The 13708-nt window shown below is 55.3% G+C and overlaps 1 protein-coding gene across 1 annotated transcript in view; it reads right to left on the bottom strand.

Moving 5' to 3' along the window:
- The window catches only part of OBSCN (obscurin, cytoskeletal calmodulin and titin-interacting RhoGEF), a 135401-nt gene that overhangs the window by 42124 nt on the left and 79569 nt on the right, over nt 1–13708 (bottom strand). Inside the window, exons 59-65 of the mRNA XM_069467771.1 lie at nt 10914–11186; nt 10179–10454; nt 9319–9606; nt 8894–9172; nt 7820–8193; nt 5160–6033; nt 3780–4058 (exon numbers count right to left, since the gene is read on the bottom strand). Of these exons, the coding sequence (XP_069323872.1) occupies nt 3780–4058; nt 5160–6033; nt 7820–8193; nt 8894–9172; nt 9319–9606; nt 10179–10454; nt 10914–11186 (2643 nt within the window). The remainder of the gene's footprint in view (nt 1–3779; nt 4059–5159; nt 6034–7819; nt 8194–8893; nt 9173–9318; nt 9607–10178; nt 10455–10913; nt 11187–13708) is intronic.

The raw sequence follows: 13708 nt of genomic DNA, 5'->3' as shown, positions 1-13708 counted from the left end.
TCCAGTCAAAGATCCCCAGACATGTAAAGAGGGAGAAAACATGACCCATAATGTGGAGAATAATCAACTGAAACCCCCAGAACTGACCGACGTTAGGATTGGCAGAGGAGGACACAAAATCAGGTATTAGAATTGTATTCTCTGCACTCAATAAGTTAAGTAGAGACATACAATATTTAAAACAGACTCAAGTAGAACTTACAAAAACAAAAACGTACAATTAATCAGATTAATAGATTAGATATTAGACAAAAAAGATAGTGAATATAAAAACACAACAATAGAAACTATGCCAAATGAAATACACAGAGAAAAAAAGAATTTTAAAAAGTGAAAAGAGCACGACTTCACATGGCTTAATATATATGTAACTGAAGTCCGCAACTGAGGGGCAACAGAAAAAATATTTGAAGAAATAATGGCCACAAAAAATTTCAAACTTAATGAAAACAATAAACTCACAGTTCTGAATAGCTCAGTGAAATCCAAGCACAAAGAACATGAAAAAAAGTATACCAAAGCGCCTCAAAATCAAATCAATCATAAGTATTGGTTAATAAAGTCTTTAAAAAATATCTAGAGACCTTTTGTGCAGAAAGTGACAAACCGATCCCAAAATTCATACGAAAACACAAGGGACCCAGTATGGGCATAACAGTCTTAAACAAACAAACTTGGAGAACTCATACTCCTAATTTCAAAACTCAGTAGAGAGCTACAGTAATCAGGACATTGGAGTGCTGACATAATTACAGACATTCAGATCAATTTAAAGTCCCTAAATAAACCCACACATTCCAAGGAAATTAGCTTTTGACAAAAATTTCAAGACAATTCAATGAGGAAATAGTCTTTCAACAAACGGTGCTGGGACAACTAGACATTCATATTAAAAGAATAAATCTGGGCCCTTACCTCACACTATATACAAAAAATAACTGAAAATGGATCAAACACCTACATATAAGAGCCAGTATAAGCATAAGGTGTAATTTTTACAACCTTGGATTAGGCGATGGTTTCTGAGAAATGACAAATAAAGCACAAGCAGCCAAAGAAAAAGGAGATAAACTGGACTTTGTTAAAATTTAAAACTTCTGTGCCTCAAAGAACTCTTTCAAGAAAGTAAAAAGACAACCCACAGAATGAGAAAATATTTGCAAATCCTATGTCTGATAAAGATCTCAGATCAAGAATACATCGAGAACCCTTACGACTCAAAAAGAAAAAAGACAACCTCATTTAAAAATGGGGAGAGGATGTGAGTAGCTATTTCTCCACAGCAGATACACACATGGTCAGTAAGCGCATGAGAAAAGGCTCCACCTGATTCGTCAGCGGGAAACGCAAACCAAAGCCACAGCGAGACGGTGCCTCACACCCATCAGGACGGCCATGATCGCAGCGATGAACGACAACAAGCCCTGGCAACGACGTGGAGAAACTGGAAGCCCTGCGCGTTGCTGATAGGAATGTAAAGTGGAGCAGCTGCTGCGGAAGAGTTTGGCAGCTCCTCTAAAAGTCACGCGGAGTTGCCAGCAACTCCACTCCCAGGGACATGCCCGAGAGAACTAAAAACATACGCTCACACAAAAACTTGCACACAAATGTTCATAGCAGCATTATTCATAATGACCAGTCAATGGACAAACATCACGCAATGAATGTATAAATACTCTACATACGATGGAAGATTTTTCAGCCATAAAAAAGTATAAAATAATAACATAAGCCATGACGGAGGGGCCTTGAAAACAGTATGCTCAGTGGAAGAAGTCAGACACAGATGGCCGTGCATTGTAGGATTCCATTTATAGGGAATGTCCAGGACAGGCAAATCCAGAGAGACAGAAAGTAGATTAGTAATGTCCATGGCTGAGGGGAAGAGAGAGGGGGCAGTGATTGCTAATGGTTTCTTTTTGGGGAAGATGTAAATATTCTGGAATTAGATATTCCAGAACATACTGTTAAATAGTGGTGATGGTTGCACAACTTTGTAAACACACTAAAAACCACTACATGTACATTCTTAAATGGTGAATTTTATGATCTGGAGATTGAATATCTAAAAAATGTAAAATCCCTATATAGAAGATAACTTTCGTACAGAGATTCAAAGATAAGAATGACATCTGATTTTTTCTCGGAAGCAATGCAAGCTAGAAAACAGTGGAGCAACATCTTTCAAATATGGAAAGAAATAAAAAAAAACTGTCCTAGCAAAAATGTCTTTCAAAAACAAGAGTGGAATAAAGACATTTTCAGACATACAAAAGGTGAAAAAAAATTCCAGTGTATACACACTACAAGAAATGTTAAAAGATGGCCTTCAGACAGAAAGAAAATGATACCAGAAGGAAATCTAGATCTACACAACAGAATGAAGAGCTTGGAAATGGAGCTACATGGGGAAATATATAATGTCTTTTCATATTAAAGATCCGTTGTCCCTGTCCTTACAACTGCCTCACATACTAGCTAACAATCTGTAACCATGTACTTGGCCTGTTGTACCAGATGCTTCACCTGAATCAACTCACTTAACCCTCACACCTGTGCCATGAGATCATTTCCATGATCTCCATTTTCCATAGGAGGAAGCTGAGACGTCGAGAGATAAAGTGGCTTGTCCCATATCACAAAGCTGACAAGTGGCACAGCCAGAATCTGAACACGACTCGCAACATACCTAATACCAACTAGGTATCCGACAAGTTCATTCGGTTCTGACATTCACCACCCAGAGTTGGCACAGATCCCATGTGGTAAAGGGCTCAGCCCTCCCAAGATTGTCCCCACTTCAGCTGTCAGTTGGGAGTCCCAGGTTTCCATCCACCTTTCTGACCGACTGGCTACGGATCAGAGGCTCCCACAACTCACTTGTGTTTGGTGGTTTGCTAGAACTCACGCAACTCAGAAAAGTGCTTTACTCACAATTACTGGTGTATTATGAAGGCTGTAACTCAGGAACTGCCAAATGGAAGAGACACACTGGGCAAGGCATGAGGGAGAGAAGCAGAGCTGCTGTGCCCTCCCTGGGTGCACCAGCACCTACATGTGTTCACTAACCTGGAAGCTCCCTGCCCCCTGCAGTGCGTGGGTTTCATGGAGGCTTCATCACGTGGGCAGGATCAACTATCAAACCAATCTCAACACCCCTTTCCTCCCCAGAGGACGGTGATGGAGCTGAACACCTCAGGCTTCTAATCCAGGCGGGTCTTTCTGGCAACCAGCCCTCACCCTGACACTATCTGGGGGCCCACCAAGAGTGGCCTCATGAGAACATAGATGCTCCTGTCACCCAGGAAATTCCAAGGGATTTAGGAGTTCTGTGTCAGGAACTGGGGACAAAGACCAAATATGAATTTCTCATGATGCCATAGTGCACCATCCACCACGCCGCTGAGCTTTTCCTGAGAGGCTTCCACATCCCACCACCTGACATCTCCAAACAGGACACTAAGGGGTGGGTGGGGTAGGCTGGCTTTACCCTTCCTGCCCCTCACCTCACCCCACTACCTAAGGTCTACTTCCTAATCTTCCTGGCCCTCTCCTCACCCTGGAGGTCTCTCAAAGGGATGAGATCCCTCTACATGCCCCCATCCCCAAGGAGCTCCAGCGGGGGGCCTGGTCTTGGCCCTAGCTCCCAGGGAGCTCTCCACCAGGCACTAGACATTGAGGTCCCAAATCCTTCCTGGCCTGAGACAAATGCTCCCTGGACCATCCTCCAGCCACAATACTGCCCACCCTGGAGACATCAAACCAGACAGCAGACTCACGGTCCACTCGGAGCTCAGCCTTGGTGGAGGACACACCCATGCTGTTCTCGGCCAGGCAACGGTAGACACCCATGTCTGCAGGCACCACAGCCGTGATGATGAGCTGGTGGCCACCCTGCTGGTCCTCGTTGATCATGTAGTGGTCATCCTCCTCCAATAGCTTCCCATCCTTGAACCAGCGCACACTAGGCAGGGGCTGGCCAGTCACCACACAGTCAAAGCTCACGGGATACCCGTCCTGCACTTCTTGGTTCTGCAGCTCAGTCAGGAACACTGGGGCTGGGACAGAAAGGCAGGGTATGCGGCGAGCTAGCCCAGGTCACAGCGATCACAGCCATATACAAGCAAGTCCCCACCAAAAGGTTGGTTTGACACACACGTTCTGCATAGCAAGCATTCCTGTGGGAGCATCTGCAGACACTGACAGAATGGTGTCTTTGCCTGCTGTGCCTCTCCCTCTCCTTCTTCCTTGTTCTCTAAGAATTCTCTCTTTGCCAGCTTGGCTCCCAAGCTACTGTGAGGCAAGAGGGATAGACGACTGAAAACAGAGAGGAAAGGGGAGACAAAGTAAAGATCAAGGCTGTGTGGGCTGGGAGTCCAGGAGGAATAGGTGTGGAATTTGAAGGAAGGGAGTGGCTCAAAATTGGAAAGAAGTTTTAAGAGATGATGCCATTGGTCATTTATTATACTCTCTCTAACATTCCTAGAGGGATACAAGTAAACATCGGCATGGCTTTTCAATTACTCTTAAATGCTGGGATTGGAAATCGTATACATACTGGACCATGAGGAACTCCATGTTTTATACAGGTTACACCACAAAGGCTCATGAAAAAAAATCTAGAAAGTAAGTGCAATCACTCTTGGACAACATTTGAACTGCATGGGTCCGTGTATATGCACATAGTTTTCAACCATAGTGGATAACAAAATATAGCACTTGTGGAATTCAAAACCCACATATGTAGATGGCTGACTTTGTGCATGCAAGTTCTGAAAGGTCAATTTCGGCACTTGGGTACATGCGGATTTAGGTATCTGCAGGGGTTCTGGAACCAGTCCTCCACATATACTGAGGGACAACCCTATTTGCGGTTCCATTTCATAGGTGTGAAAGCTGAGGTTCAGAGACACTGAGTAGTTTTCCCCAGAGCACAAAGCTAGTAGGAGACAGAGGCAGAATCCAAGTTCAGCTCTGTTGAGCCTCCAAGTTAGAGCTTTCCACACCGCAGTGGGCTGTACCTACAAAGAGGCTGGTGTGGGGCACAGGGAACCCCTTGAGCTTTCTGCTGACTCTGGCCACTACAGCCCTGCTCCCCCCAGCTCCTCTGTCTCTGGTCCCCAGCTCCCCAGCCCGGCCAAGGCAGCATGCAGACTCACCGGCAGCATCAGAGGTCAGCAGGCTGGGCACTGGCTCCTGGGGCACCGCAGGGGCGGGGGCCACCTTGCCAATGCGCATCTCCACCCCTCGGGGCCCCTGCTCCATGAGGCTGATCTCCACCCCGATGCCCAGCGTGGCAAACATCTCCTGGAAGCGCGTGACTGCCCGGCGGGCCTCGGGGAGTGCCTCAAAACGGATACACACAAAATGCTCGTCTTCGCGGTACGTCTGCCAGTCCGCTGGCTCCTCTGGCTCCACGGGGCCCTCGTCAGCACTGAGGAAGAGCTCCTCGTCCGAAACCTCGGCCGGGCCCTTGGTACGGAAGAGCCGGTGCAGCCTCCGGGCGGCCCGGCGGAAGGCGTCATCCAGCTCACCCCCCGATGAGCTCTCGGCCTCGCTCTCTGTCCCACTGACCACCACGCAGGCGCTGTGGGCCACTTGGCCAAACTTGTTGCTCACCTGACAGGTGTAGCGGCCAGCATCGGCACGGCCCACACCAGTGACCAGCAAAGAGCAGGTGCCATCCCCAAGCTGGTCGATGTGGTGGTGCCGCCCGTCGGTCAACTCCATGCCATCCTTCAGCCAACAGGCCCGCACGTCTGCCTTGCTGGCCACCACACACTCCAGCCGCAGGGCGTCTCCCACCTGTGCCTCAGTGTCCCCAAATGTGCGGGAGAACACTGGCCCTTCCTGCTGCTTCATCTCCTTCCGGACCTTGTAGCCCTTAAAGGCAGCCTGGATCTTCACGGCCGCCTTGTCCATGGAGGGTTCACCCAGGTCCTTGGCACTTAGGTCTCCCGGTGGTGGGGGCATGGCAGGCAGCTGCTCCTGCTGCTTCTGTGGCTTCATGGAAGGGGCTGCTGGGGCCTCGACCTATGGACACAGGGTCTGATGTCATGGCAAGGTAGGGAAACTGAGGCCATGGTAGGAATAGGGAAAGGACTAGTGCAGGGACACACACACTGAGGGGCCAGCTCCAGTACTTGCTCTAGCACACCGTTCTGCCTCCCACCCATTGGCAACTGCACTAGGTTCATCGGGATGCCTGATGGCACCTGTTGCTACCATAAAGCAAGCCCACCTCCCCCAGATTGCTTTACACAGTCACCCACATGTGGCAAACAGGGTTGTGAGGATCACCACAGAGAGGCCACTTCCAGATCTTCAGGGAAAAGTTTTAACAGCCTTGTGGGGCAGGGTGGATGGATGGTAGATGGGTAGATAGATACATGGACGGGTGGATGGATGGATGGATGAATGGGTAAACAGGAGGATGGATGGATTAATGGTTGGGTGGATGGTTGGTGGGTGGATGGATAGATGGATGAATAGACAGATGGTAGATAATGGATGGTTGGATGGTTGGATGGATAGAGAATTGGATGATAGATGGTGGATAGAGAATGGATGGTTGTGTGGGTAGATGGGTGGGTAAACAGGTTGACAGATAAATAAAAGAACAGGTAATCACATACAAGAATGGATCATAAATGAACAGGTGGATGGTAGATGGATGATGGGTGAATGGATAATCGGTGGGGGATAAATGGATGGATGGATGATGGTTGTATGGTTGTGTGGGTGGATAAACAGGATGACACATAAATGGATGAACAGGCAAACAGGCATGGCAAGGGTAGATGGATGGTAAATGGGTGGGTACATGAAAGCATAGTGCATAAATGACAGATGAATGCATGAATGGATGGACGGTGGATAGATAATGGATGGATGGATAAATGTCAGATGGGTGGATAGATGAATAGATGGATGCATGAATGGGGGCATGAATGGACAAATAGAAAGATGGTGGATGGATGATGGATGAATAGATGGAAGGAAGGATGGATGCATGGATATACATATGGAAAGGAGGAAAGAAAAATGCACATATAAAGTATGGATGACAGATTAGTGGACAGATGAATAGATAGAAGGAAAGAAAGATGGATAGATGCAAAGATGGATGGATGGTGGATGAATAATAGATGGAAGGAAGTATGGATGGACTGATGAATGGATGTGTGGACAGAGAGTGAATAAATAGGTGAAAGAAAAGGAAGGATGGATAAATGGATGGAGGAAGAAAGAATAGCTGCATGGAAGGAGGAATAGTGGATAGACAGAAAGAAGAATGGATGGATAGAAGGATGGATGTATGCATGGATTGATGGATGGAAGGATGGAAAGAAGGAAGGAAGAAAGAATGGATAAATGCATGGATGGATGGAAGAAAGGAAGGATGGATAGATGGAAGGAAGAATGGATGCATGGATGGATGGAAGGATGGATGGATGGAAGGAAGGATGGACGGAAGGAAGGAAGGATGGACGGAAGGATAGATGGAGGGACAAAAGGAAGGATGGATGAATGGAAGAGGGAAGGAAGGAAGAATGAATGTAGGCATGGATGGAAGAAAGGAAGGAAGGATGTGTAAATGGAAGGAAGAAAAGAAGAATGGATGGATGGAAGGAAGGATGTGTGGAAGGAAGGATGGATGGATATATGGATGAAAGGAAGGATGGATGGAAGAAGCAGGCAAGGAAGAACAGATGTATGCATGGATGGATAGATGGATGGGTGAATGGAAGGAAGGAAGGATGGTTAGATGGATAGTGAAGGTCTCAGACCTCTCCCTGCAGATCAAGTGAGGGCTCACCTTGCTGGCCAGTGGAGAGGTGCCAGGCCTCCCAGCCTTCTTGAGGTAGGCAACCAGGGAAGGGGTTCCTGCCCGGGACTCATCGTCAGAGCTGGTGTGTGAAAGGTCAGCCTCTCCAGTGCGCGCTAGCTCATCAGCCGTGGAGTAGTCCTCAGAGAGGTCAGGGGCTGCCTCCTCCACCTCCTGCCGTGGGCGCGGTGAGCGGCCATCCTCCTCGGGCAGCTCGCTGATGGAGTCCAGTGTGGGCTCACGGCTCATGCGACGCTTCCGGGCCAGGGCCTCCCACAGCAGGTGCAGATCACCCTCCTGGGCCGCCTCGGGGGGCAGGCTGGGCTGCAGGGGGGCCTCATCCCCAGAGCCCGGGCTCAGCACCACTGAGAACGGCAAAAGACTGGTCAGCTGGCCAGGACAGAGCTGCCACACCAGGCCCACCTTGGCTGCAGACTAGTATGTGGACCAGGCTGTGGCCTCACTAGACCTCTGCTCCCCGCCTGGCACGAGGTACTTCTGACAGCACAATCTTTGCAAGTCTTAGAGGCTCTGAGCCTCAGCCCCGCCGCATTGAGTGGGGTCTCAATCTACCTCCCGTACAGGGCACGTTAGGATGAGAATGTTAGGACTCTGCAAAGTCAGACGGGGCTTATTTGAGCCCTTCCTGGCCCTGCTGCTGCGGTGGGAGACCTAGGCCCACATGGGAGCCAGCCACCGCCCAGGAAGCACCGGAGCCAGGCTCAGAGTGCAGGGGCGGGGAGAGTGTGGGGAGGGACTAAGCATTGGCGGAGGGAGGGGCCAGACTCAGAGTGCAAGGGGCTTCAGTGTACACGGGGACCAGAATGGGAGGACTATGGGCTGCAGCCGCTAGCACCCCATTCAGGAAGGGGGAGGCCAGCCTAAGTCACTGAGGCTCGGCAACGTGGGCCCACAGCTTCTCCTCACCAAGCTTGTCTCCCTGGGTCTGACACGGGGCCCCCAAGAGGACCCTCAGCCCTCCCCTGAGAGCAGAGGAGGAAGGCTGGGCCACACCCCCACACCCCGGGGCTCCCCATCCCAGAACCCAAGAGGGTGAGGACATACCCTGGAACGTGGCAGCGGCGGGGCAGGCAGAACCCTGGGCGGGGACGCAGCGGTACTCGCCCTGGTCTTCCGCCGTGAAGCCTCTGATCACCAGCATCTGTCGCTTCCCCCGGGAGACCACCTCGAAGTGCCCACTTGGCTGGATACGCTCCGTGCCCCTGTGCCAGACCACCTCGCCAGCCTCGGATGCCACCTCCAGCTCCAGACAGACGTCCTCGCCATCCACTGCCTGCCGGGTCTCGGGCGCTGAGGGCGCAGGAGGCACGGGCTTCAGCGGCTCTGCGGGAAACAGCGTCCATGGATGGAGAACAGGCCACATCAGCAAAGACGCACCCCAGGGTCCAGGCCCACCCCCTCCCCAGACTCCCTCTGTCCTCCAGCTCAGGGACACTGCGAACACTGCAGGCCTGAGGGCGGCCACTCACCGAGCCGCACAGTCTGGGGCAGGTACACCGGCTCCCCAGCACCCGCTGGGCCCACAGCTGCCACACGGAAGCGGTAGGACTCCCCGGGGGCCAGGCCGTCCACCACGCACTCAGGCCCAGGCACCAGTTCATGGCACAGCCGCCACTGGCCTGTGGCCCCCTCCTTCACCTCCACACGATAGCCACAGAGACCACCACCTCCGTCGCTTGTGGGAGCCACCCAGGACAGCGTCACAGAGTGGCTGCTGCGGCCCACCACCTCGGCATCCTCTGGGGGGTCAGGGGGGCCTGCAGGGCAGAGGCACTGCTCAGTGCGGCAGCTCCCTGGCGACACTCTCTGCCACCTGCAGCCCCTCCGGCGGCCCCGGGGTCTGAGCTGGATGCAGGGTAAGTGCTGGTGTGGTCCACCTCCCGAGGCCTGTGCACCCTGTGCCAGGGGCCTGGCCTGTTTCAGGGATCGAGGGACATTGCCAAAATCCCCGTGGCTGGGGCACTTGGGTACTGCAAGGAGACCGCGTGCCCAGAGCCTACCCAGCAAGGGGGTCCGTGAGGGGCCCACAGCAGGCCATGGGGCCAGAGCCCCTCCTTCCCCTGCGCCCCCAGGCTGGGCTCAGATCTGCACTGAGCAGAGAGGAGGGAGCCCCCCAGGCCGCGGGTTCACACATGAACACACCTGGCCAGCGCAGCCCTCCCAGAGGGGCCCACACACCCCGGCAGAGCCAACCCCCAGGTTCTCCAGTCGGGCAGATTCGCACGGGACCTAGCCCTGGACAGTCACCCACACTCCCGCCCCGGAGCTCTGCAGGTGGGGTCGTGCCCCAGACCCAACCTGCCGGGCAAGGACTTCGCCAACCACGCACCCAGCACGGTGAGCCGCGCAGAAGCTACAGCGTCGCGGCAGGCAAAGGTGACCTCCCCTGCGTGGTGCGGCCGGGCTCTGCGCAGCAGCAGGGCATGGTGGCTGCCGTCGGCGGTGACCATCCAGTCGGTGTCGTCTGGCTGCACCGCGGCCCCGTTGATGTACCAGGACGCCTCGCCCACAGGCACCGCCTCACTGAGCGTGCAGCTGAAGCTGGCCTGCGCCCCTGCCAGCACCGCCACGTCCCGCGGGGCCTCCAGGACCTGCAAGCGCCAGCCTAGGGGTTGGGGTGCCGGTGTCAGTGTGGGGCGGGGGAGGGGCTCAAGACCCACGCCCTCCCCACCCACCTCCCCTCAACCAGGGTCGGATGGGAGGGGTCTGAGACACCCCCCTCCAGGCCGTACAGAGCCTCCGGTGGGCGGGGCCTCGGGGACCGCCCCCTCCCCCCCCTCCACCTCACTGCGCAGGGAGCGCCCAGCCTCCTGCGGGGAGGGGTCTCGGAGACCAACGCCCCCAACCCTCCAGGCCCCGCAGAGCCTCTGGTGGGAGGGATCTTGGAGATCCTGTCCCTGTCTCGTGCTGCCCCCTCCTCCGCCCCCCTGCTGCGCAAGGGGCTCAGACAGAGACCTGCGCCCCCTCTGCAGCCCCCAAGCTCCGCAGCCACTGCGGCGTGGCCAGCCCAGCCTCCCATGGTAGGAGTCCCAGCACCTCCCCCGCACCGGCCCAGCGCAGTCACCTCTGACCGTGAGGAAGGCAGATGTCACCATGTCCCCGGCCAGGAAGGTCACTCGGCAACTGTCCTGTGGCCGCAGATTTTTGAGCAGCAGCAGGTGCCGCAGGCCGTTCTCGAAGTAGACCACCTCGGCGTTCTCAGAGGTGCGCACGGGTTCGTCGTCCAGCAGCCAGGTGTGGGCGGCCACCTCCGGCTGGGACAGGTGGCACTCGAACAGCGCCTCGCCGCCCTCGGGCGCCTCCACGTTCTCCAGCCCGCGCAGCACTGTGTTCTTGGCTGCGGGGAGAGGGAGGTTCAGGGCGCGCCTGTGCCTCCAGGCTCCCCCCAACACTGTCCCTTAGAAGAGTCCGGAACACTACAAAAGGCCAAACAAGACGCCCCTCCCCAGCGACCGCCAAGGGGGCAGCGCTCAGCGCCCTCCGTGGTCACCCCCGACGCCCTGCCCACCCTGCGCCGGCACCTCCCGCCAGCACCAGGCTCCTGCCCTCACAGGTGAGAAACCTGGCAGGAAACCTGGGAAATCTGGCGGACTAGAAAGGGCACCGCACAACCGGGCTCAAACCGGGTCGCGAGGCTCGGAGCTGTGCTCTGAACGCGCGGCCCCCGCTGAAGCTGCGGGTCTGGAAACCCGCACCCCGCAAACAGCTGCCGCTCCTGGAATGCCTGGCTCACACTCAGGCTGACCACAGGCCCTCTCCCCAATCCACGCTCCCCACTAATTCTGTGCATTTCACCTCGACCACTCTAATCGGCCAGGCACTTCTCAGGAAGCCACAGCTCAGCGACTGGACACGCCCTGCCTAGCTACAGCTCAGTTCCTGGCACAGCAAGCTTGCCACCTCCCAGGGCCTGTTCCCACCTGAATGACCACCTGCATCACAGCCCCGGCTGTCACCGCCTGCCGTTCCACCATTATTGCACGGCCCCAGTCTCACCAAAGCCACGCCAAAGCGGCACCAGGCCTGGGGCTATCGGCCAGGCAGCCTCACCTTGCACTTGCAGCAGGGCCACCACACGTGTGCCCGCAGCCTCACAAGAATAGATGCCACTGTCACAGGGCAAGGCCGGCCTGAAGATCAGCCTGGCCACGTTCCAGTCCTGCTCTATGATGACACGGTGCCCATCCGCGCACACCTCCCGCTCGTCCATCTTCCACGTAGCCTGCACGGGCAGCGAGTACTGGCAGAGGAGCTCGGCCGAGCCGCCCTCCTCCACGGCCAGGTCCTGCATGGCACTGACCACCTCCACCACGGGATCTGTCGGCCAACACGCCGGACACACGTCAGCCCTCAGAAGCAGGGCCACCACGGCCCTCCCACCCTCGGCTGGCGGCATTAGCAGCTTCAGCGGCGGTAGCAAGCACGGAGCTGCAGTGGACAACAGCTGAGCAGTCCCCACCTGGCCCAGGGCCCAGGGAGGGGGCACCCACCCTAGCAGCCTGGGGCTGTCCATGCCGGACACGCCTCACCCCCACCCGTGGCAGGTAGCACTGTCGGGCTTGGTCTCTGTCCAGGTGGGCCCTCCTGGCCCCCTCTGCCCCCACCTCCCTCTGACCCAGGGCACACTGCCCCAGCAGGGACACCCCCACCAAGGTCTCCCCACGAAGGCCCTCAGGCCCTAGCTCGGGACCTAGAACCTCAGCCCAGCTCGCCCCTCTCCAGGGACTTTGCTGCCCACCTTGGGGCCCCCGTCCCATCTCCACTTGTCGAAATCCTACCCAACAAATGGTTGTTCGCCCCGGGACTCAGCTAAACCTTCCATGTTTTCTACGACAGCACATGGGGCAAAGGCACCATGTGAAGCCACAGGGAGGGGCTCCCCGTACGGCCAGCTCTTTCCCAGAAGGGCACAAGCCTGCACTGAGCCCACAGCAGGGGAAGCGGGTGCAAGCAGGGACAGGCCGGGCAGGGGCCGCTCCTGCCTCCACAGGGGACTGGGCTTCGTGGCCGGGCACATGTGGCCAGCAAGGCAGTGGCCTGGTGGGCATGGGGTTGGTCTCCAGCTAAACTGCTCCCCAAGCCCAGACTTCTCATCCAGGAAGCAGGACAAGGGTCCACCCACCGTGCCCACCTGGGCCGCCCCAGGCAGCCAGTATGCATGGAGGGATGCCCGGTCCGTGGCCCTTGGGGGCCAGTCCCCGGGACCTGTGCCACCCAAGAGCCTGCAAGAAGCATATATGGAAAGCAGAGGCAGAAGTGCCAGCATGGCAGGGTCCCATCGGCCAATACCTTTGACCAACAACTTGGCCGTAGAGACCAGGGGCCCTGCGCGGAAGGTGATGGTGCCCGAGTCTGCCACCCCCAGGCCTGAGAGCATGAGGGAGTGAAAGGTCCCATCACGCACAGCAATGGCGCTCTCGGGGCCATCCTGCAGCAGGGTCCCATCCAGCCACCAGCGAGCCTCTGGCCCACCCGCTCGAGACACCTCGCAGGAAAATGTGGCCACCTCCCCTGCGAAGACATCCACGTTCTGCAAGCCACGTACCAGGCACAGCGCTGCCTCTGCACGACAGGGCGAGAAGGAGGGCTGGGCTGGGGCACCCTGGGGTCTGTAGGACTGGGCCACTGTGGGGCTCACTGATGTGGGGTGTGGTACAATAATGGAGTTGGGCTTTGTCCCCGGTTGCTGGCACACAGCTCCGAAAACCCTCTGAATTTCCCCGAGTGAGAGGAGTATCTTTCCTTATGCAGAATGAGCCCCTTTCACCTCACCTGAGATTATGCCATGCGGTGACTCTATGGGGCTTCTACATAGCTTCAGGAAGGGGCTGGTCACCAGAGAGACCGCAAGTTTAGAGA

The sequence above is a fragment of the Eulemur rufifrons genome, chromosome 4 (assembly GCF_041146395.1).
Source record: "Eulemur rufifrons isolate Redbay chromosome 4, OSU_ERuf_1, whole genome shotgun sequence".
NCBI classification, from domain to species: Eukaryota; Metazoa; Chordata; class Mammalia; order Primates; family Lemuridae; genus Eulemur; species Eulemur rufifrons.
The sequence above is the reverse complement of the archived record's forward strand: the minus strand, read 5'-3'. Positions and strand labels throughout refer to the sequence as shown.